At 39.5% G+C, this 26,328-nt stretch overlaps 1 protein-coding gene across 1 annotated transcript in view; it reads left to right on the top strand.

The window, feature by feature from the left end:
• The window catches only part of LOC136872598 (E3 ubiquitin-protein ligase TRIM45), a 362,766-nt gene that overhangs the window by 332,828 nt on the left and 3,610 nt on the right, over positions 1 to 26,328 (top strand). Inside the window, exon 10 of the mRNA XM_068227494.1 lies at positions 819 to 942. Coding sequence (XP_068083595.1) covers positions 819 to 942 — 124 coding nt within the window. The remainder of the gene's footprint in view (positions 1 to 818; positions 943 to 26,328) is intronic.

The following is a 26,328-nucleotide window of genomic DNA, read 5'->3' on the forward strand; positions in this document are numbered from 1 at the left end:
AACAAAATGGCTGACACTAGGAGCAAATGCAAATATAGTAAATAAATATATCGGGTGTCTCTCTTAGTAATGTTGTCTACGGGTTGAGGGCAAAACAAAATGACTATCGCCTATGACATAAAAAACACAAATGACTTACGTTAAAAAATGAATATCAAATTATCACAGATTCACTAGACAACATTCACATACAGGAAATATATGCGACAGTGTCATAAATACTGCCAGGAAGCCACTAACAAAGCACAGTTCCCCTTATATATAGATATTTGATGCTCTTACACCACACTAGATCTTGCATTTGGCAGCCATCTTGATAACACCAATAACCACATATATCAGAATATTAATGAAAGTGTTAGTCGCTTAGCAACCTGCTAAGTACAAAATGTATTGTGGGTTAGGGCAAGCCTTCACCTGCAATTATTGGAGTGATTTGATTTTATGATTACTCAAAGTTGGGTGAACTTAGAGACCTATCAATGTCTCATGATTCATCAGCAAGTCAATCAGGAGAGAATTGAACAAAAATGAACCAAACCGGTCCAGTAGAACGGACGGACGGATTTGCCAAAGCTCTTTTTAGTAAACTCTTTTAATATATAGATTATTTTACATAATATCGTTGTTCATTGAATTAGTTTTTTCTATTTCAAAATTTGTATATCATATCAATGATTAGTTTCAGTGTTCAAGAATCATAATTAGGATAGCTTTTGATGATGAATTATTTTAATCATTGAATTAGTTCCTTAATGGTCTTTAATGATTTAATGCCATATTATGCTATGACTGGTATAAAATAATATTTGTCGCAGGGCAGCCCATTCCCTGTGTGTGTGCAGACCCAGAGGCCTCATCAGGGCGTTTACCACTGCTGCAGCTTCTGTTCCAGTGGAGGAAGAAAAGAAGCTACGTGCGGTTGTGGTGGAACTATGCCAGGTTTTGGAAATTTCTTAATCACTGTGATACAGTAAGGTTACAAAAAGCCCAAAAAATTGATACCATTTTGTTATACTATCAGTCCTTCTCCTTAGTTACTTCTTCCATTGTGTATGCTTACTATATAATACCTCTGACATCCCTCAAAGTCTCAATACAATCACCTTGCCACAAAATACTGTAATACATTTTTACTCGACTGAAGACTACAAGTGAGGAAGATGGTTTGAGAGTATAGGAAAAGTTTTAAGTACTAAGAGGAAGAGAATGTTGTTGATTTTAGTTCACAGTGGAATCTGCTTGAATCAGTATTTTATTTATATATTTATACAGGCCTCTCCGATTCCAGTAGACTCCTATCTGACATTAAAAAGTCAAAAGGGCCAATGACCTAGACGTTAGGCACCTTTAAACAAGAAGCTTCATCATCATCATCAGCATCATCATCATCAGTCATCATCATCATCATCAAGTAAAAAATAAAATCTGTGGAAGGAGCAAAAGAACCCGCTTGATAAACTTGGAATGTGTATCCTCAACATTGATATAACCAATAGACATAGTGATTCCTTCTTTCAAATACAGTTATATTAATGGAACTATGCCAAGTTATGGAAATTTCTTAATCACTGTGATACAGTAAGGTTACAATAAGCCCCAAAGAGTTTGGTCACATGTCATCTGCAATTGGGACACTGATATCATTGGATAATCCAGTAGGTAGATGTCCACATGAAACAGTTCCATAATTCAGCATTTGGATGAATCTAGAATAGGTATTTAAAAAACAAATATGTAATTAAGAATGCAAAATTGTAGGTACCATTTACAGTTGGAGGTACTGACATAATTTAATATAATAAATATGGTCAACAATACAGAATAGATGTAAAAAAAAAAAATGGGTAGGGACAGGTGAGGGACAGTCTCACTGGGATTTCATGACAACGTCCCATGATGCAAGTCTGACTTGGTGAAATGAAAGACATTAGATATGGTACAGTAGTCAGTTCAATACAATTTTGTCTACAAGTGATTGATGATTACAGTACATTCAAAACTATATGTGCCATGTAACTTCTGCCCTCAGGGGCAAAAGATCTTCATAGGTTGATGCCCCGAACAAATAGCATTTTCAAAATAAATAAAAAACTTTTGCCCTATTTGTTCTGACCATTATGTTAGATGTAGTTTCTATATTCAGTGATTTGCACATTATGGGTTGGAACTTACATTCAGAAGTTGATATGAAACAACATAAGAATTTCTCAGCTCTGTATAATGTCCCTCTTATGCTCAGAGAGAGCTTTTTAATGGTATATGATCTGAGGGGTCAGAATTGATATTTAGACGGTCAAATTGCCAATTTAAAAAATAAATCCAGCTTCAAATTTTGGGCCTCGCCCTTGCCATATCATTATTTTTGGACTCAGACCATTTTTTTATGCAAATTTTAGGCATCAAATGCTCTATCTTTAAACATCTTAACCACAATTATATTATGTCTTTTGATTCCAGAATTATTACTTGTAAACCAAACGATATACCGGTACTTCAAACTCATTTTTTAAAAGCTCCTCCTCTACCATGCATATTTAACTGAGGCCCACCAAGTCATACTTTCTCTTGTTCAAAATTTTCTATCAAACAGTACCTCAAAAGTTCAGATTGGATGTTAGTTTCAGAACTCTAAGACCAAACTGAAGCTCACAGCTTTGTTACACTAAGGTTTAAATCTATGCAACCAGATTTTATAGGTTAGTTATAGGCTTTATCATGCTAATAAGTATTAGATGTTATGAACAGGGGCAAAGTTACGACAGTGGTGAAGAACACTGAGCTGATTAATTATATGGTGAAAAGAATGGAGAACATTCCCTGCTCGTATCAGGACTTTAGCATCTATGTCAGAACACTGCATGGACCATCATAAAATTTAAGAATAGCTATAGGTCTACAGAAAGGTGGATTCCTATCTTGTCTCCTATTTATTGCTGTGATAAATGAGATTCAATGGGGTTAAAAGTCGAGTTGTGAGTTTCACAAATAGCAAAAGTCCTCTCAGTTTTAATTAATGTACTGCGTTGATGGGGTGAAAGTTCCTTTTGGGGATCATTGTAAGTACATCATCATCATCATCCTAAACCATCTCCAGTTTCCCGGGTGTGGTATATAAGCCTCCTCCATCTCATCCTGTCCTTGTACCATTCCTCCTCCACCAACTTGTCCCAATCATGACCTCTCAGCAGTACATCATTCTTAACTAAATCTATCCATGGGTCATCTTCCTTCTACTTTTCTGTCAAATTCCTTCATTTCAGTTCTGTTAACTGGCATCCTCTTCATGTAACCAAACCACTTCAGTCTTGATATCTGAATCTTATTGAGGAGAGAATCATCTATTCCTACTTCTTCTCTAATTTTCTCATTCCTAATCTTGTCCTTCCTGGTTTTCTGGATTATAGTACATAGGAATTACATTTCAGCTGCCTGGAGTTTGGAATTATCTCTATTGGTCAGTGTTGTGGTTTCAAGACTGTATGTAAGAATTGGTGTATAATAGGAATTGTACAATGTCATTTTTGTTTTCATAGGTATTTGCTCATCCCACAGCAGGTGTCTTACCTGGTGATAAAATTGTGTTGCCTTATTGATTCGATTGTTCACCTCATGTTTTGCTAGGTTGTCATTTGATAGAATGCTACCCAAGTATTTGAAAACTGGAACGCTGCCCAGTTGGGCTTCATTTAACATGACTATTGGTTCTGCTCCTTCCCCATACACTTTCATCACTACCGTCATGGTCTTACTGATGTTCAAACCATATTTCTTAAACTCCTAGTACCTAGGTGTTAATACAAGGAAAGATCTTCATTGGAGTAATCACATAAATATGATTGTTAATAAAGGGTACACATCTCTAAACATGGTTATGAGGGTATTTACAGGTTGTAGTAAGGATGTAAAGGAGAGGGCATATAAGTCTCTGGTAAGACCCCAACTAGAGTATGGTTCCAGTGTAAGAGACCCTCACCAGGATTACTTGATTCAAGAACTGGAAAATTTTCAAAGAAAAGCAGCTGATTTGTTCTGGGTGACTTCCGACAAAAGAGTAGCGTTACAAAAATGTTGCAAAGTTTGGGCTGGGAAGACTTGGGAGAAAGGAGACGAGCTGCTCGACTAAGTGGTATGTAATACCAATATAAATGGTCCGTTATTGGACATCATAAATTTTCCGGCTAACTCATTCCTGGTTGCCAGCATTTCACTCCAATGTGCTAAGTTGGGCTTATCAGTTGGTAAATAGCACACCCACCAAGACGCATGGCTAGTGCATACCGTGGAGGCAAAGTCTCTCATAGTGCATTGGCACTGCCGGTGGCTCCAAATAGCCTACACAGTGGTATTATAAATTTACTCACTCGGGTCAAATATTTCAGGTTCCCTATGGGAATCAACATCTATATCTATAAGTGGTATGTTCCGAGCTGTCAGTGGAGAGATGGCGTGGAATGACATTAGTAGATGAATAAGATGAGTGGTGTCTTCAAAAGTAGGAAAGATCACAATATGAAGATAAAGTTGGAATTCAAGAGGACAAATTTGGGCAAATGTTCATTTATAGGAAGGGGAGTCAGGGATTGGAATAACTTACCAAGGGAGATGTTCAGTAAATTTCCAATTTCTTTGGAATAATTTAAGAAAAGGCTAGAAAAACAACAGATAAGGAATCTGCTACCTGGGCGACTGGCCTAAATGCAGATCAGTAGTGATTGATTGATTTTTAACAGTAAGAAGCTCCACCACTGATGAAGGGGAAAAAAGATGGCCAACCCCATGTTATAGAGATAGCATGCCTGCCTCTTACTTGGAGGCTCTGGGTCTGATTGCCAACCAATCCCGGACTCGTACTCATGAGACCAACTGAGGAGCTGTCTAGTCCTAGAGGCAGAAGATCCAGTCAAGAAGACCAAGCAGTACAGCTGAGGATGTTAAACTGAACATGTGGCACTCCAGTATCTGCAGGCCATCTGGGTGGGTAGGCCAAGGTGTTAATAGACAGTTGTGCCAAGGGTTTGCTTCATATTTTACTGATGTCATCTGTGTGCAGGGTGAGCTGAGGGAAGAACTACAAGATTAAATGTCTAAACAGAATTAGCAAAATTTAGTCAAAATATAAAGCTGATGAAAAGATACTTGAATTATTACTGTATACCTTTTGCTATAGACTGCAATAGAAGTTTGGGAGAAATAAAACTGTAAAAGAGAACAACCATGTTATGGGATCTGTAAATACTGTCAAAGATTGTATGTTTTAAAGCATGTGGCTTAGCAAATTTTCCCATAAATAGCAAAAATAATTTGTTTCCTTGAAGCATTACTATTGCTTCTCCTCTTACTTGCTGTGATAAATGAGGTTCAACAGTAAGAACACCATTCCTTACCAACTTTAAAACAGGTATGTTCCTTAAAGGTGGTAAAGAATGGTAAAGACCCGCTATATTTAACAGAGAAGTAAAGAGACTAAAAGGGAGGGGCAGGTTGGAAAGAAACAGAGTTAGAAATGCTGTGGAAGTAAGGACAAATTGAAGGCACTTACTAGGAAATTGAATGTAGCGAAGAAGTCAGCTAAAGGTAACGTGATGGCAAGCATAATTGGCAGTCATACAAACTTTAGTGAAAAATGGAATGGTATTAAAAGGTACTCTAAAGAAAAAACAGGTTCTAAGAAGGACATTCCAGGAGTCATTAACCCAAATGCACCCAGACGCCATGGCAGTGATAGGAATCCGCCAACTTTCTAGCGGGCAGCCTTGGTGTTATAGACTGGAGTCCAAATGCCTTCAGCAGGACTGTTCCGAAATGCCACAAACAAGTCTGAAATAGCCTTTATCTGCAATGAACAATGTATTGTAATAATAATAAAAGACGTAAAAGGAGAAGCTATATTTGGTTGAGTAAGCCCTCTAACTAACTAAGAACTAAGAATGCTTTCATTCCCTACCCTGAAGGGGTGGGGCGGGCCACCTGGAGGGTAATGCCCTCCCTCTGGCCGGGAGCTTGGGCGGGGTTGAGGAGGTTTGAGAGAAGAAGGAGATGGGAAAGGAGACGTGTAATATTAAGGAGTGTTGAGCAAAGGGGCCTTCTTTTTTTTTTTTCCATTTCAGAAAAGAGAGATGAATCTTTATTGAGCTGAGATACAATACAATATATTAGATACAGAGCTTTACATGACGGTGTGACGGAAAAGATGGAGGGCTAGGAGATGGTAAAATGAGGAGAAGTTAAGAAGGGAAGTGAGGATAAGGTTGAAAAGGTCCGGGTTGGGTAAGGGAGGCGTAAAGTAGTTGGGAGGTGGTGGAGCGGTGAGATGAGGACGAGGAGATTGGGGTGATGGAACAGGCCGGGGACGGCTGCGTGGTGTGGGCATACGGTGCAATGGGAGTGGAGAAGAATGGGAGGGTTCAACCCTATGATAGCGGCCATAGATGTGGATGCCTTGATCGATGAGGCGCTGAATGTCGGCGTGTGTCGGCAGCTGGAGTCTCACCAGAAATGTGGGACCGCCGGAGTTATAAATATGGGATGCTTGCTTGACAGGTACTCCTGCCTGGCGAAGGTCACGTGTGATGGCAGCAGGCACTACGTGGGGGTCCATACCGCACAGAACACAGCTGTAAGTTGAGGTACGATCAGATGGCGGTAGTGGCGAAGATGGATGTGCCGCATTTTCAGAAGGATCGGTAGAAGTTGCCTCGGTAGATGGTGGTTGAGACGTTTCCTGGTGACTTGCCTGCTCAGAGTTGGGAGGGAGAGGAAGAGAGGTCAGGAGAGGAGATGGATGGGACGAGGTAGTAGTAGTAATAGAAATGATGGGATAAAGTTGCGTAGAAGTAATAGTGATAGTGGGAGTTGTCGTGGTAGGGACAGGTACGGTAGGCGAAATGTTGGGAGAAATGGTAGTGATGGCGATGGTAGTGGGACAACAAGAAGGCGATGGAAGTGGGGGTGGATTATATGGAGGAGGCAGGCGAGCGGCGGGCGGAGCAGGTGCTTGAGCGCTGATGTTTGCTGGGGTAGGTAATACTCGATGACGTCTGCTTTGGATAACCACGCCGGTAGTTTGGATAGAGTTGCATGTACTGGCAGAGTGGAAGTGAAGAAGTATCTCCGGAGCGGGAACAGACCCGTAATAAAGACGAGTGACACTGAAGACACCGAGCAGGCGAAGTTCATTAGCAATGTCTTCAACCAATAGAGCTGGGTCAACATCACTGACTAGGAGAGTATACATGGCTGGGGATGGCCGTCAACCCAACTTGGGGACAGCCGATATGCTAATTGGCTCGGCAAAGGATGAAGTATAGATGTGGCATCCCCTCGGCCAATCAAAAGTAAAGGATGAGACGAAGAAGCGATGCATGCTGTGTTGTGTGTCTCCTCGCCTCTTGCCCTCCTGTGTTGTGTCCGTAAGCCCTCAACAACTCTTTCTTTATCTTTCTTTCTCCATTGCTTTTCATAAAGAAGAGGAAGAAAAAGAAGAAGGAAAATAGGAGCCATATTTGATCAAGTAATCCATCAGCCATTGTTGTTTTTCTTTCTTTTCTCCACTCCATTTACTAAAACAAAAGAAGAAGATAAGGAAGAAGAAAGAAGCAAAAAAGAAAAATAGGAGCCATATTTAATAGAGTAAGCCCTCAGCCATTGTTGTTCTTCTTACTCCACTGTGTTTCCTAAAGCAGAAGAAGAGGAAGATGAGGAAAAAGAAGAAAAGAAGAAAAATAGGAACCATATTTGCTCGAGTGAGCCATCAGCCATTGTTGTTTTTCTTTCTTTTCTCTACTGCTTTTCGTAAAGCAGAAGAAGGAAAAAAGAGGAAGAAAGAAAGAAAAAGATAAAAAATAAGATCCATTTCTGATCGAGTGAGCTGTCAGCCATTGTTGTTGTTCTTTCTTCACTGCGCTTCCTAAAGCAAAAGAAGGAAAGAAGTAGAAGAAAGAAAAAAGAAGTTCTAATTTTGGCCATACAATTAGGGGCACGCGGCTGTTTGAGATGTGTTGCGTGTAAGCTTTTGGAAAGCATTCTTTCTGATTATAACAGATATGTTTGCAAAATTAATAACTGGTTTGATAGAAGGCAGTCGAGGTTTAGGGAACGTTATTCCACTAAAACTCATCTTGTAGGACTCCAGCAAGATATAGCAGATATCTTGAGGAGGTTAAATGGACTATATTGCTGCCATAAATGAATGCAATTGGACTAGACAAAAGAGTGACAATGGGTGACTATATTTCTAGAAAATAGAACTCAGAGAATAGGTGAAGCATTATCTGATCCTGTAATCATCAAGAGGGGTTTCCTCAAGGCAGTATTATTGGACCTTTATATTTTCATTTTCTTATATATATAAATGATATGGCTAAATAAGTGGAATCAGAGATAAGGCTTTTTTCAGATGATGTTAATCTGTATAGAGTAACAAATAAGTTAGAAGATTGTGAGCAACTGCAAAAAGACCTCGACAGTGTTGTAAGATGGACAGTAGGATTAAAAGGGGTTAGTGGTGCTGACTTTGTGGAAGCAAGGCATTTTCTGCATCCTGACCCACCCCCACCCCCAAATGGCGATTAGGAAGTGGACATTCCTTCAGAGAACTACATTTCCCAATGGAGACTGTTCAGGCGGTACATCTGACGGTAGAGCTTTTCACATTTCATATCATGAAATGCATAATATACAGCACAGTAATAGGATATTTATTAAGAAAATGTATTTATGAAGCAAGTTCTAATTTTTTTACTTGTGATTATTTTTGATAGCTTTGTACATAAAACATTCCTTAAAAATACTGTATTTATGAATCAAGTTCTATTTTTCTGTTTACTTGCAAATATTATTGAAAACTGTATACATAAGATTTGTTTGAAAATATTTGAGAAACAAGCTTTATACCTCACAGACGGACTTGAAACTGACACTGAGGTCCAGGGCAATATAATGTCACTCCTTGGAGGGTTATTCGCAGAAGTCCCAATGTTGGTGGAACTTATGTACTGCAGATAAGCTGTAAAGAAGAAGCCTGTCTAGTCTTACAGAAGATTCAACAACAACAACAACAACTACTACTGCTACTACTACTACTACTACTACTACTACTACTGCTGCTGCTGCTGCTGCTGCTGCTACTACTACTACTATTCCAGGGATTCTGCAGAATGCAGTGTTATAAGAAGGTGCAGACATGAATGGGTGGATAGAGAAAATATCAGATTTTAATTTAAAACTCTAAAATATGAAATTTGATTTCTTTCCCTTTTTCTCTCTCTCTATGATTCATGGTGTGGGTTACTGTAATCGCTTCCTAGATTGTGAACCATGGGCAACGGCTGAGTGGCCTAGTAAGTGGTCGTGAGAGTCAGGATACCAGTTGCTATGGAATAGGAGTGGGCATCTTGGACATATTCTGAGTCATGGCCTTCCTTGTGCTCAGGTGGCTATGACTATACAATCCACAGGTGGTCCATAACCCGTTAGAGGAGAGAACCTCACTTGGACTAGGTGTAAGTAGGGTAGCATCCTGCTTCATGAATTTACCGAGCTCAGAACATTTTAAGCAAGCCTCGGACCTATGGGAGTAATGGAGTCCCACTCCCATTTGACAGGCGAGGGACTGCTTGGAAACAACTTGGCGAACGAAATGGAATTCGATGGGGAGCTATCAATATTAATGGGGCTTATGGAAGAAAGAAAGTAGAACTGGCTGAGTCAGCAAAGAGGATGCATCTGGATGTGCTAGGAGTAAGTGATATTCGGGTAAGGGGAGATAACGAGGAAGAGATAGGAGATTATAAAGTGTACTTGACGAGGGTTAAAAAGGGAAGGGCAGAATCTGGGGTAGGGCTCTTTATCAGGAATACCATTGCACACAGCATAGTTTCTGTTAGGCACGTAAACGAGCGAATGATGTGGGTAGATTTGTCAGTTGGAGGAATTAAGACTAGAATTGTCTCTGTGTATTCACCATGTGAGGGTGCAGATGAGGATGAAGTTGACAAGTTTTATGAAGCATTGAGTGACATCGTGGTCAGAGTCAACAGCAAAGATAGGATAGTGCTAATGGGCGATTTCAATGCGAGAGTTGGGAATGGAACTGAAGGATACAAAAGGGTAATTGGTAAATGTGGGGAAGATATGGAAGCTAATGGGAATGGGAAGCATTTGCTGGACTTCTGTGCTAGTATGGGTTTAGCAGTTACGAATACATTCTTCAAGCATAAGGCTATTCACCGCTACACATGGGAGGCTAGGGGTACCAGATCCATAATAGACTATATCTTAACCGACTTCGAATTCAGGAAATCTGTTAGGAATGTACAAGTTTTCCGGGGATTTTTCGATGATATAGACCACTATCTGATCTGTAGTGAACTAAGTATCTCCAGGCCTAGGGTAGAGAAAGTGAAATCTGTCTGCAAACGAATAAGGGTAGAAAATCTCCAGGACTAGGAAATTAGACAGAAGTACATGGATATGATTAGTGAGAAGTTTCAAACAGTAGATAGTAAGCAGGTTCAGGATATAGAAAATGAATGGGAGGCATACAGGGATGCTGTAGTAGAAACAGCAAGGGAATGCCTAAGAACAACTGTGTGTAAAGATGGGAAAAGGCAAACATGTTGTTGGAATGATGAAGTGAAAGCAGCTTGTAAACGTAAAAAGAAGTCTTATCAGAAATGGCTGCAAACAAGGGCCGAGGCAGACAGGCATTTGTACATAAATGAAAGAAACAGAGTGAAACAAATAGTTGTTAAATCCAAAAAGAAGTCATGGGAAGATATTGGTAATAACCTGGAAAGGCTAGGTCAAGCAGCAGGGAAACCTTTCTGGACAGTAATAAAGAATCTTAGGAAGGGAGGAAAAAATGAAATGAGCAGTGTTTTGAGTAATTCAGGTGAACTCATAATAGATCCCAGGGAATCACTGGAGAGGTGGAAGGAATATTTTGAACATCTTCTCAATGTAAAAGGAAATCATCCTGGTGGTGTTGTGAACAGCCAAGCTCATGAGTAGGAGGAAAATGATGTTGGTGAAATTACACTTGAGGAAGTGGAAAGGATGGTAAATAAACTCCATTGTCATAAAGCAGCATGAATAGATGAAATTAGACCTGAAATGGTGAAGTATAGTGGGAAGGCAGGGATAGAATTGCTTCATAGAGTAGTAAGATTAGCATGGAGTGTTGGTAAGGTACCTTCAGATTGGGCAAAAGCAGTAATTGCACCTATCTATAAGCAAGGGAACAGGAAGAATTGCAACAACTATCGAGGTATCTCACTGATAAGTATACCAGGCAAAGTATTCACTGGCATCTTGGAAGGGAGGGTGCGATCAGTCGTTGAGAGGAAGTTGGATGAAAACCAGTGTTGTTTCAGACCACAGAGAGGCTGTCAGGATCAGATTTTCAGTATGCGCCAGATAATTCAGAAATGCTACGAGGGGAATAGGCAGTTGTGTTTATGTTTCATAGATCTAGAGAAAGCATATGACAGGGTACCGAGGGAAAAGAGTTCGCTATACTGGGGGACTATGGAATTAAAGGTTGATTATTAAAGTCAGTCAAAAGCATTTATGTTGACAATTGGGCTTCGGTGAGAATTGATGGTACAATGAGTTCTTGGTTCAGGGTACATACAGGGGTTAGACAAGGCTGCAGTCTTTCACCTTTGCTGTTTGTAGTTTACATGGATCATCTGCTGAAAGATATAAAATGGCAGGGAGGGATTCATTTAGGTGGAAATGTAGTAAGTAGTCTGGCCTATGCTGACGACTTGGTCTTGATGGCAGATTGTGCCGAAAATGAGGCTACAACACTAGTTGCAAATGTGGCGATGTTTAGTAAATTCACAGAGACTTGCAGACTGAACACTGAAAGGCATAACAGTGTATAAAGATAATGTATGTATGTATGTATGTATGTATGTATGTATGTATGTATGTATGTATGTATGTATGTATGTATGTATGTATGTATGTATGTATGTATGTATGTATGTATGTATGTATGTATGTATGTATGTATGTATGTATGTATGTATGTTTTTCTCTCTCTTTTCAGATTTGAAACTTTGTTAAACAATAAGACATAATCAGGTACAATAATGAGGTGAGTTAGGTAGCTCAAACGTTACACTATTATCAAGAGCACCACTGCTCCAATCAATTACAATTAAGGAGACGGAGCTCCAAAATTGACAATATTATAAAGAGCGTCTTTGCTCCACATGATCACCTAGGAGACTCTTCTCCAAAATTTACAAGATTCAAGCCTCTCAAAGGCACAATTTAACTTTTACATTAGGGTAAAATACAACCAGATTCAACTGTCCTACTCACTCGGCAGTCTACATTACATTTAAATAGGAAATTAAATAAGAATAGTGAACAGAGGCAATAAGTGCCCATTCTACCTGGCCTTAGTGAAAAAGAAAAGGTTAAAATTATTGACCGTAAGTCAAAATGTTAGGAGGCGAGCACTTGCAGTCCTTTGAAATTCAGTTGAAAATACTTAAAACCCTATGTGGGCTTATGACCCTAAGTTACACAGCCAAAGCCTATACCATGGAGGTGACTAAATGGAAAGAAAATTTTAAATTACAAAAGGAAGACATAAATTTTAAAGTCTGCAAAATCATAGTAACTACAATACCAAGTTGAAGGGGAATAAAAGAGGGTTCACATTCTTTATTCCCTAAGTTAGGCTAAGATCTTTAGACATGTTTGAAAATTTACATGGAAAAATAGACTATTACATTAGGAAAAGATTTTGAAACCTTTTCATCAAACTAGCTTTCTGAGGCTATTACACGATTACAAGATGTCTGCCATTACCTTGAGCTGTCGAGCCTTCCGGAGATGGGCCAGGCTAGCACCCTGCCTCCTCTACAAACACACTCTACTTCTCGACTGGACTGGAGCGATCAAAAAGACAACATGGCCCGAAATGTTCCAGCTTTTATAGTGGAGAGGAAGGTTTCAGAATTCTCTGGGCTGAAGCCCTGAACACACACACAAATCCCATTGGATAATTAAATGAATATAAAAAATTTTTGATTGGTTAAAGTTTTAAGCAGGTGGGAAGAGATAGAATTGCTAGTAACCTTAGAACACAAAAAACAATCCACGAACAATTCAGTTTTGAAGACATATGAATACAAAAATTCTCTTGAAAATTAATTGTCCATCCTCTCACCAGAGGGAGCACATAACTTGATGGTAGAGTCATCTGGAGATAAAGTTCGAAACTTCTTCAGAAATGAGTTGCACTGTTCATATAACAGATGGCCTTCTAAGAAGCGCTTACTTTGAATGCAGAGTTGGTGTACCTCCAGTACAATAACAATAATAATAATAATGGCGTATGGCCTCGGAGAAGCCTGATGCATGTATTTTTGGAGTAGATATCCTATAGGTGACCTGCATGTATGTGAAGATGGGGCCCTTCCTAAGATGATTTCTAAAGAGGAAGACATCACGAACACCCAGCCCCTCAGCCAGACAAATCAACCAATTACTGTTAAAATCCTTGACCTGGCTGGGAATTGAATGTGGGACCATTTATATCAAAGGTTAGCCATGGAGCAGGACAAAATTCAAGTGCATATTGAGAAATAATAACACTAAAATTATGAAAAAGGTGCTACTACTCACGTATGAATTACTTCATACCCCACTCCACCTTCTGTTCAAGGGGATCAATTACATATCATCTGTTATGAAGAATTCTCCAAGAGGTTTCATCAGCATCACTTCCATCAAACAATGAGGCAGTCCATTTTCCCATAACAGGGAAAGGTATCTCTACAACTTCCATTATCTCACGACATATCCATCACCCTGTCGCAAACGAATCATTCCCGACTAATACTTTCTATCTATGTCCTTTGTAAGATACTTGGTGCTTTTAAATTGTTAGAAACTGAGTCTAACCATTGCCATCTTGGTCTCCCTCGACTCCTCTTACCCTCTGTAACAGAGTCCATTATTCTTCTGGGTAACCTATCCTCCACCATTCGCTTCACATGACCCCACCACCAAAGCCAGTTTATGCGTACACCTTCATCCATCGAGTTCATTCCTAACTTAGCTTTTATCTCCTCATTCCAAGTGCCCTCGTGCCACTGTTCCCACCTATTTGTACCAGCAATCATTCTCGATACTTTCATGTCTGTTACTTCTAACTTATGAATAAGATATCCTGAGTCCACCCAGCTTTCAATCCCGTACGGCAAAGTTGGTCTGAAAGCAGACCGATGTAAAGATAGTTTCGTCCAGGAGCTGACTTCCTTCTTACAGAATACTGTTGATCGCAACTGCAAGCTAACTGCATTAACTTTACTGCACCTTGGTTCAATCTCACTTACAATACTACCATTCAGGGCGAACACACATCCTTAATACTTGAAATTATCTACCTGTTCCAGCTTTGTATTCCCAATCTGACATTCAGTCACAGTCTAATATACACAGTCATGAAGCTAGGCTCATTTTTTTCATCCATGCAACTGCAGTACTCCACTTAGCCAGCAAGCTACCAGTCTACTGTGATGTGTAAGTTGTACGTATGCGAGGTAAGCGTGCGGTGATTCCATTGTAGACAATTGGTTTTCTATTAAATTAACAAGGTATTTATGAAAGGAGATGTGTGTGGTGCAATAAACTCCTCAATTACAAGAAGACACCAGAGCTATGATTCTTTAGGTTTTCTAAAGCTTGAACTGTTGTACAGAAAAGCTTCAACTACTGTTTACATTTTCAGCCGATAGAACAATATTGTGAAGATTCAGAAATGTAACTTCAGATAAGTAGGTATTTTGTTTATCAATGATCCGGGGATGTAACTCAAAGGGAAATCCATCCAATTATGAAACTGAATAACATTTTAACACAATCGTATCATCTAACACGTAATGGTGTTGTGTAGAAAATTGCTCGTCTGGCTATGTGGTGTAGTGGTTAGTGTGATAAGCTGCCACCCCCAGAGGCCTGGATTTGATTCCCGGCTCTACCACAAAATTTCAAAAAGTGGTATGAGGGCTGGAACAAGGTCCACTGAGCCTCGGGAGTTCAAGTGAGCAGAGGAGGATTCGATTCCCTCCTCAGCTATCCTTGAAGTGGTTTTCCGTGGTTTCCCACTTCTCCAGACAAATGCAGAGATGGTACCTAACTTAAGGCAATGGCCGCTTCCTTCCCTCTCCCTTTTCTATCCCCCACAAGGCCCCTGTTCAGCATAGCAGATGAGGCCGCCTGGATGTGGTACTGGTCCTCCTGCCCAGTTATATACCCCGACCCAAAGAGTCACGCTCCAGGACACTGCCCTTGAAGAGGTAGAAGTGGGATCCCTCGCTGAGTCTGAGGGAAAATCCAACCCGGCAGGGTAAACAGATTAAGAAAGAAAGAAAGATAGACAGAAAAAAACAAATTGCTTGTTGTTGTAAATACTTCGTTGTTACTCTTTGGATTTGTCATCTCTATGAACTGTTGATGGAGAGTTCCTAGGAGTAAGCATTCATCATCGGGTAATATGCTAATAATATGGTTGTTGTTCTTGTTTTTCTTTACAAACATTGCAGAAGGTGAATTTCAATATAGTTTGCTTGAGAGAAAAATAAAGCATGTTTTCATATAAATATGGAGTCAGATAAGAAATTTCTAACATTTGGTGACCCCCGACGTGATCAGAGACGTATATAAATTACTGTGAATATTCCTGTCCAAGGCGAGAGAGGAATATATGTTGTGAGTAATCGTGAGATTCGTGAATAGTTATTCCTATCCAAGAAGAAAAGGAAGCAACATGGAACAGCTAAAGAAAGGTAGGACGCCTATTAGGCAATGTGTAACAAAGAAGTTTCAATGTATTAAAGAGTTTCTTGTAACAGAAATTACCTCGCAGAATCGTGACTTGTTGCAGTCAAATTTTAACCGTTTAGAAAATTTAATGGAGGAACTTCATGAAATTGACATGAAAATAGTGGATCATTTATTAGACAGTCATGCAGAGGATAATGTTATTTTAGCTGAAAGAGAAAGTACCGAGAAATATAGTGACGAATTTGAGGTTATTAAGGTTCAAGTAAATAATACACTTTTGCTTGCAGGAAAGATTAGTCCACCACCTAGCGAGATGTTCGGAAATGAGGTAGGCAATCATAACAGTAAAAGAAGGTCCTTTAAGTTACCCAAAATTGAACTGAAGACATTTAATGGAGATCTTAAGGAATGGTTAGGGTTTTGGTCTCAGTTCCAAAAGATACACGAAGATGATACTTTGCACAACAGTGACAAGTTTCAGTATTTATTACAGGCAATGAAACCTGGCACAGAACCAGAAGCAATTGTTCTTAGTTACCCTCAAACAGCAGAAAATTATCCAAAAGTCATTGAAGCGTTAAAAGAACGATTCGGTAGGGATGACCTTCTGATGCAAGTCTATGTAAGAGAACTGTTGAAACTAGTAATTTCAAATGCTACTCAAAATGATAAACTTCCCCTTTCAACTTTATCAATTAAATTAGAATCGCATTTACGGTCACTCAGTACCTTAAACCTGACCGGCACAGATCCAGGTACATGGTTATTTCCCTTGGTTGAGTCGAGTTTACCAGAAGAAACGTTACGGGCATGGCAGAGAAGTCCATTTTCTAAACAGAGTGTAAATCAAATCAAATCAAAATCTCTTTATTTGCAAATGAGGTGTCTACCTCGGTGGCAAATGGTACACTAAAATACATTATTGTCAAGCACTGAATATTACATTAACAAGAGAAGAAAATTTTTCCTATAATACAATATTATACAATTTACGCTAACAATGTTTTCTATTAAACACACAGCTCATCCTTAATAAATTTATATTGTTTACAAAATTCTAATTATAATATCTCCTGTACTACTTACAAATATAGTCAACTGATATACAGTATGTGGAATTGCTTCAAATGATACTATAAAACTGGTATAACATTAATATTTACATTGCATTTATTTATTTACTTTTTTTTTTTTTTTTTTTTTTTTACCCGTTCTGGATCCTAGGTAGCATAACGACCTGCTGCGTCTTAACCAGAGCCCCTTTTGCCACCACTTTTCAGAGTTCCTGAAATGGAACCTAGGATGTCTCGACTTGATTGTTTAATGGAGTTTGTCAAGAGTGAAGTTCGAAATGAGCAGCAAATACTGTTAGCACAGTCAGGTTTCGGTAGTACAGAAGCGAAAGGAAAGACTGAAAGGAAGGGATCTTTTTCAAAAGTAGATAGGAAGCACATTAAAGATAAGATGAGTATACCTACGGTGGCTGTACTTAGCAATACTTCAGAAGACTTGTGTATCTTCTGTGAAAAGGCCCATGATAGCGAGAAGTGTTTCAAAACAACAAACATGACAGTTGAGGAAAGAAGATCGAAGGTTAGAGAAAAAAAATGTTGTTTCACGTGCTTGCGACCTAATCATTTGTCAAAGAACTGTAAATCAAATATTAGGTGCTTGGTTTGTTGTAAGAAGCATGCCACGGTTATGTGTCCTGATCTTTTTCAGAAAGATAAGGATGAATCGAAGAAAGAAGAGAAAGCCAGTCAGCTTCACACAACTTCAAATATGGCTTGTCATACATCTGTTCGTCAAGTAATACTACAAACACTGATGGTTACTGTCCACGGAAATGGCAGAAGAAAAACTGTGAGAGCTTTCTTGGATTGTGGCTCTCAATGATCCTACATCTTACAGAAAACAGCTGAAGAACTCGGATTGAAATCACACGCTGAGGAATTGGTTTCCCATGTTCTGTTCGGTGGAAGCAAGACCTCGGAAATAAATCACAAGAAGTACACAATCAAGCTCCAAAAGCCAGGCGGTAACGTTGATTGTGAGGTCGAAGTCAGGGACCAGCCACGTATTTGCCAGTCAGTCCCACGAGTTCCAGCGTGCTCTACGTTGTTTCAAGAACTTAGAATGAAGAAAATATGGATCAGCGATGTGGGTGATAACTGTCCAGAAATTCAGCTTCTTATTGGAATGGATGTCTATGCTAAAATTCTAATTGGAAATATTGTTCGACTTAAGAATGGTCTTACAGCCATTGAAACAAAGCTAGGATGGACTTTGGGAGGAGAACTAACTGACAACTCTCCTGAAGTGAATATGGCAAATACAACAATCACGATGGCTTACACAGATGGTTCAATCACGGACTTGTGGAATCTTGAAACGATTGGTATTCAGGATCCAGTAGAAATAAAATCAGCTGAAGAACAAGAACGGGAAGCAAAGCAATATCTACTTAATACTTTAACCCAAAAAGAAGATGGATGTTATGTAGTTGGCCTTCCTTGGAGGGAGGGTAATCCGGAAATCCAGTCCAATAAGGAAATAGCAGAAAAAAAGACTTCAGTCGACTACGCAGAAGTTGCAAAAGACAGGTCTCCTCTCACAATACGACAAAATATTTAAAGACTGGACAGTGGAAGGTTTTATAGAAGAAGTGCCACAGGAAGAGATAGAGAAATCTTGTCATTATCTTCCACACCAACCTGTAATCAAACCTGAAAGTCTTACTACTCCAGTTCGACCAGTTTTCGATGCTTCATGTAAAACAAACGAAGGGCTTTCACTAAACGATTGCTTAATAAGAGGTCCTAATTACGTTCAAAATATCCCTGAAATTCTTTTAAGGTTTCGAGAGAAAGAGCTGGGTGTTATTGCAGACATAAGAAAGGCATTCCAAATGATCGAAGTACGAGCTGAAGATCGTGACTATCTCCGATTTTTATGGTGGGAGGATTTCAGAAGTATGAAACTGAAGACTTATAGACATTCAAGAGTTATTTTTGGAGCCACGTGTAGTCCGTTTATATTGGGTGCTGTATTGGATCATCATCTTTCGACTGTTAATTATAAAGATGAACTGATAGCAAGGAAACTGATGAAATCTATGTACGTAGATAACTGTGTAACATCAGTTGCTTCTGTTGAAGAATACTGTATGTTTCGTTCTGAAAGTACAAGGATTCTAGCTGAAGCCAAGATGGAGCTGAGAAGCTGGGAATCTACAATAAGAAATTGCGAACTTTCAAAGATCGAGGGCAACAATGAACATATTAATAATAATGGATATCTCACAAAGGTTTTGGGCACAAAGTGGAACAAGCGATTGGATACATTGGGGGTTTGTATTGTTGCTCACATTCCATTCTCTAAAGAAATACTTACCAAGAGAATTCTACTCTCAGCGATACAGAAAATTTATGACATCATCGGGTTTCTCGCCCCTCGCTTCTTCCATTCAAATTATTGCTACTGGAGTCTTGGAAAATAGAAGCTTCAAAGAAATTAAGTAAAAAAAGGATTTAAGTCAAATTGGGACTCCCCTCTACCTGATATAATGTCGAAGGAGTTCAACCAGCGTTACCGTGAAATTGGCCACTTAGAAGAAATAGAGATTCAAAGACTGGTAACTGATGGAAAGATAGATAAAGAGTCTTGGTCATTGCATACTTTTGTTGATGCCAGTCAACATGCCTACGACCGAGCTCGATAGCTGCAGTCGCTTATGTGCGGCCAGTATCCAGTATTCAGGAGATAGTAGGTTCGAACCCCACTGTCGGCAGCCCTGAAAATGGTTTTCCGTGGTTTCCCATTTTCACACCAGGCAAATGCTGGGGCTCTACCTTAATTAAGGCCACGGCCGCTTCCTTCCCATTCCTAGCCCTTTCCTGTCCCATCGTCGCCATAAGACCTATCTGTGTCGGTGCGACGTAAAGCAACTAGCAAAAAAAAACATGCCTACGGAGCAGTAATGTATCTCAGAACCGAGGATGAGAAGGGTGTATCAGTTCAGTTAGTACTAGCAAAAGCTCGAATAGCACCTCTCAAAAGTGTCACTATTCCTCGACTAGAATTGTTAGGCTCTCTTGTAGGAAGTCGTCTTGCTTCGTTAGTCAGATCATCCCTTTCTTTAGAAAACGTGAAAGGTTACTTCTGGAGTGATTCCACGACTGCGCTTGCATGGATTAGAAGAAATGAACCATGGTGTATGTTTGTCGGCAACCGAGTCAAGGAAATAAGACAACTTACTGACCCACAACAATGGAGGCATGTACCTGGAGTTTATAATCCTGCAGACCTACTATCAAGAGGGTGCTATCCATCAGAATTGATGAAATCTAACTGGTGTGAGGGACCCCTCTGGCTGAGAAGTCCTGAAGAGGAGTGGCCTGTTTATCACACTGATGAAGGCAAATATGATGAGGATATCATTATTTCAGAGAGAAAGAAAAACACAGACGAACCTGTAACAATGATGGGCATTGATCTAAGAAGTTATTTCATTTATTCTCAAAGAGTAAGAATAATGGGATGGGTACTAAGGTTCTACAACAATGCTTGATGTAGTAGGGAGAGGCAAACTTGCACACTAACATTTTCAGAATTAAGAGAAGCAGAATTAGTTACTATAAAGTGTGTACAACAGGAGTTATTTCCTCAAAAAGGTGACACAGATAGTGGATTGAAAGTAATTCGTGTCAGTAAAGGACTGGTCCATGTGAAGACAAAGAGATCACAATGAGAAATGACCTCTTTAATTTCCGATTCCCCTTATTATTACCCAGGAATCATGATGTAGTTGATGCCTTGATCAAAGAACAACATAAAGTTCACTGTCACGCTGGCATACAATTTCTCCTTGTACATCTGAGGAAAAAGTTTTGGATCATTCAAAGTAGAAGAGCCATTAGAAATGCGATTTCCAAGTGCATACAGTGCAAGCGACACAGAGTTAAGCACGCAGAATCAGAGAGTACTGAGCTACCACAAGATCGTATCAAGAATGCTGCAATATTTGAAGTTATTGGAATTGATTTAGCTGGACCATTGATTTTAAAGAATGATTCAAAGGCATGGATTGCATTGTATACGTGCGCAATTTATAGGGCTGTACACTTAGAACTCGCATCTTCACTCAGCACTGAAGCATTTCTTCTGTCATTAAGGAGATTCATTGCAAGAAGAGGACGTCCATCCATTGTATATTGTGACAACGGAACTAATTTTATTGGAGCTGCAAACATGCTAAAAGAAATGTCTGTCCACAAAATCCTAAATGAATCTCAGCTACAAGAAATTGAGTGGAAGTTCAATCCTCCTACAGCTTGTTGGTGGGGAGGATGGTGGGAGCGCCTGGTTCGTTCTGTCAAGGAGCTGCTGAAGAGGATGCTCGGGAAGTCTGTTCTGACTTATGAAGAACTGTCAACTTCACTGTGTGATGTGAAGTCGGTGATTAATGGCCGACCACTAACATACGTATCAGAGGATCCAGAAGACTTAACTCCATTAACTCCAAGTATGTTTCTACATGAGATCAACGCCAATCATGTATCAGATCTAGATAAATTAGAGGGAGAAAAGTTCCGTTCTCGCTTACGTTTCAGACAGTACTTAATTCAAGAACTGAAACAGCGCTTCAGGAAAGAATATCTCTCACAGTTAGTCCAACGTCCCAAAGGAAAGAAGGCAACATCTCTCAAAGAAGGTAACATGGTATTACTCGGTTCTGAGAAACTGAAAAGGATAGAATGGCCTTTAGCAAGAATTTTAACGCTCTTCCCTAGTCGCGATGGTGCAGCGCGTGTGGCTAAAGTGAAAACGAAAGATGGAGTTTTGATTCGTCCTACTGAACGACTTTACCCTCTGGAGGTAGACAGTGACCAAACAACTTTTAAAAGAAAACTGAACTTAGGGGCAACATCAGGACAGAGTTCGTATACGACAAAAAGTGGCCGTGTAGTGATAGCTAACACCAAGTACTGTGACTGAGGTGGGGTGAGTTGGAGGATCCCATAGAAGAGTACAGTTTTGAAATTGTTCCCACAATTCCAAGGTGGGAGGATGTTGTAAATACTTCGTTGATACTCTTTGGATTTGTCATCTCTATGAACTGTTGATGGAGAGTTCCTAGGAGTAAGCATTCATCATCGGGTAATAAGCTAATAATATGGTTGTTGTTCTTGTTTTTCTTTACAAACATTGCAGAAGGTGAATTTCAATATAGTTTGCTTGAGAGAAAAATAAAGCATGTTTTCATATAAATATGGAGTCAGATAAGAAATTTCTAACACTTGTAAATAGTAGGAGGGCTGATTTACTGAAGAAAAATGTGTGAACTATTTACACAATAACACAAATTTATGTTCAAATCATTTTGAAGACAGCCAGTTTATGTCAGCAGAGAAGAAGAAATTAGTATGGAATGCAGTTCTATTCAAAACAAACCTCTGCAGATTTCTTCAAAGCGAAAGTTATTGATAACGGATGATCAAACCGTGTCAAAGGAGCACAACACACAGTTATATGTTGCAGCGACACAGATAGGTCTTTTGACAACAGTGGATAGGAAAGGGCTTGGAGTGGGAAGGAATCAACCGTGGCCTTAATTAAGATACAGCCTGGTGTGACAATGGGAAACCAGGGCTGCCGACAGTGGGGTTCAAACCCACTATCTTCAGAATGTAAGCTGATAGCTGCATGACCGTGTGGCTACTTGCTTGATTTTCAGAGGAGCAGAAATTATCTTGTAGGAAGTTGAAAGGAATTGACTGAACAGGGGCTGTTGTTAGGAATTTCCTGTATGTTTAAGGAGAATTCTCACAAGGTTGGATGTAGTGTACTGTTAATTCCCTAATGTAAATACCTGATTTTCCACATTCATGTTATGAAGTCATTAGTATTGAAATTATTTGTGAAACTAAGATTAGATTACATTGTGAAATTTTGCTATTAATGTTTTCAGTGCCATAGAACAAAAAACTCAAAGTATTTAAAATTCAGTCATTTAGGTTACTCATATCTTTGAATATTATTTGACTTGTGTTTTTAGTTCGTTACTATTTTTATGATTTATGTGAAAAAGCAAATTAAGTTCAATAATAGGATTTCAAAAATGGCTAAGACTTTAACTACAGTGGTGGGGTCAGTTATTCCCTTGAAAAATAAACTATTATTGTCTTCTCTTCAGTATTATTACCGTGCTGTAGCAATAAGTAGTCTTGTGTATCAACATGTTTTCTTAAAATTTACAATTAATATAGTTGCTGAGCTGATTACAGTTTATAATTTATGCAGGAAGGTGCAATCAGCTGCTGGGTAGAGAATTGTTCCTGACAGTTAGAGCTTGCTGGCCACTGCGAGCGCTGGTGTCGTTCCACCTGTCAACAGGATGCCATTACATCACTAAGGAGCTTCGCGACTGTGTATATTAGACTGTGATTCAGTTCTCTAGAATTTCTTACCTACTGACATTAATTTAGTCCTGGAAAGGCTAATTTTCATACCATTCTCACTCCAGCAGTTTTCAAGTTCCAAGATATTAGACTGCAGGCTTTTGGCACAATCTACCATTAAGACCAAGTTGTCAGCATAGGCCAGATTGCTTGTACATTACCACCTAACTGAATCCCACATTGCCACTTAATACCTTTCAGCAGATGATCCATAATAATAAAAATAATAATAATAATAATCGTATGGCCTCAGCTACCGTTTGCAGACATTTCGATTGGACGCCATCTGGCTGTCTGCTCGTCAATTTTGACGTTCCGGTTTACTCTGTCTGCCATCTAGCGGACCTAGAGTAAACCGAATCTCTCTTGGGCGTCTATGGCTGAGATTTAATTAATTTTGTCGGGTAAATACCAAATGTATCACCAGAGTTCTTTTACATGCCGACATCGTACGACATGGAGTGTCGAATGGACTTTTTTCCGCCCTTCAAAAATCCGACTACCTCTGCCGGGTTTGAACCCGCTATCTTGGGATCCGGAGGCCGACACTCTACCACGGATCCACAGAGGCAGCTAGATGATCCATGTAAACTATCAACAAAAGGTAAAAGATTACAGCCTTGTCTCACCTCTATAAGTACCTTTAACCAAGAACTCATTCTACCATCAATTCTCACCACAGCCCAATTGTCAACATAAATGCCTTTGATGATTTTAATAATATAACCTTAATCCCATAGTTCCCTAGCATAGCGAACATCCTTTCCCTCTGTACTCTGCCATATGCTTTATCTAGATCTACGAAATACAAATATAACTGTCTATTCCTCTCGTAGTACTTAATTACCTGGCACATACTGAGAATCTGATCCTGACAGCACTCTGTGGTCTGAAACCACATGGGTTTTCATCCAATTTCCTCTGAACCATGGATTGCACCCTCCCTTCCAAGATGCCAATGAACACTTTGCCTGGTATACTGATCAATGAGATACCTCAATAGTTGTTGATTGTAGATAGATGCAATTACTGCGTTTGTCCAATCAGAAGGTGCCTTACCAACACACCATGCTAATCTTATTACTCTATGAAGCAATTTCACCCCTACCTTCCCATTATATTTCACCATTTCAGTTCTAATTTTATCTATTCCTGCTGCTTTATATAACACTGGAGTTTGTTTACCAACCTTTCCACTTCATCAAGTGTAATTTCACAAATATCACTGTCCTCCTCCCCATGAGCTTGGTTGTTTGTAGCGTCCTTTTACATTGAGAAGATTTTCAAAATATTCCTTCCACCTGTCCAGTGATTCTCTGGGATCAAATTATGAGTTCAGCTGAATAATCCACAACACTATTCACTTCCTTTTTTTCCCTCCTTTCCTAAGATTCTTTGTTACTGTCCAGAAAGGTTTCCCTGCTGCTTGACCTAGCCTTACTAGATCATTACCAAAATCTTTCCATGACTTCTTTTTGGATTCAACAACTATTTGTTTCACTCTGTTTCTTTTATCTATGTACAATTCCCTGTCAGCATCAGTCCTTGTTTGGAGCCATTTCTGATCCACCTTCTTTACATGTTTACAAGCTGCTCTCACTTCATCATTTCACCAAAATGTTTGTTTATTTCCCATCTTTACACACAGTTGTACCTAGGCATTCCCTTGCTATTTCTACTACAGCAACCCTGTATGCCAGCATTCTCTTTCTATATCCTGAACCTGCTAACTGTCCATTGTTTGGAACATTTCGCTAATCGTATCCATGTAGCCTACTTCTGTCTAATTTCCTCATTCTGGAGATTTTCTACCCTTATTCATCTGCAGACATATTTTACTTTCTCCCTTTACATCTCTAGTCATGATGGTGGCATGCATGCCAGTGGTTACAAGTGTTCTTCATGCATTAATTATAGTTTTGTTGGTAAAAAGTGCCGTACGTATGCAAAAAGTGTAACAGTGCATTCGGATAAGTCTTGTGGTGATTTGAAGAAGATTCATCTACTGGAAAACCTGTTGGTAAATGAGAAATGATCTCTTAAGGGTCTCACTTGGTGTGGCAGTGAAAGACTCGAGCTGCTGGCGGTAGGGCGGCCGCATCATGATGGGGAGGGCAGCGTTGTCAGACTTCCGATCACTAGGCGGCCACTGTGGTTCCTAACTCTTGCATTAATTGGAGATATTGAATTGAACCCCGGACCTCAGCATTGTACAATATGTGAAAGCAGTGGGCATCATAATCAACTATTTGTGAACTGTAACAGTTGTTCGTGAAGTAGTCACAGGAAACGTGCACAAATTTCTACTTCAGAAAACAGGAAATTAAAAAAGAGGTGAAGAACGTGGACTTGCTGGCAATGCAAAATGCTGTCACTAATGAACTCTTTCTTTTCCAATACCAGTGACTCTGTAAATAGCTACAACTGTAAATATGTAAATAATAATCTAACTCTCTTTGCGTTTAACGCATGCAGCATTTTATGTCCAGGTAGAAAAGAATATATTCTCGCTTTGCTCTCAAAGCTTTGCCTCTATTGTGTGTATCAGTGAAACATGGCTTTCAGACACAATTAATGACTCAAAAGTGCTACCAGATTATTTTGTCCTGTTCCGTAAGGACCAGATCCTAACCACAGGAGGCGGAGTTCTTATTGCTGCAAAACCAGAGTGTAATCCAACTAGACGTCCCGAGTTGGAGACGACAGATGAAGCCGTGTGGGTGAAAATTATGTGCGGTAGTAATAAATTCCTCATTGGATCAGTGTATCATACACTGAAGTTCTCGCAAACAATGAACGATACCTTGCTCTCCTCTCTGGATCATGTGAAACAAGTACAGAATAATTATGACGCAATTTGTATTGACGGTGACTTCAATCTAGAAATGCCACCCTAGTACCAAACAATCCTCTTGCTAATAGTTTTCTCTCCACCTTCAACGACATTTTTCTCCATCAGTTAGTTTTTGAAGGGACTCGTATTATTCAAAATTCCCATTCCACACTAGACCTGTTCCTTACTAACTCTCTCATCACCTGTCCAGTCCTTGGACGT

The sequence above is a fragment of the Anabrus simplex genome, chromosome 4 (genome assembly GCF_040414725.1).
Source record: "Anabrus simplex isolate iqAnaSimp1 chromosome 4, ASM4041472v1, whole genome shotgun sequence".
In the NCBI taxonomy this organism is placed as follows: Eukaryota; Metazoa; Arthropoda; class Insecta; order Orthoptera; family Tettigoniidae; genus Anabrus; species Anabrus simplex.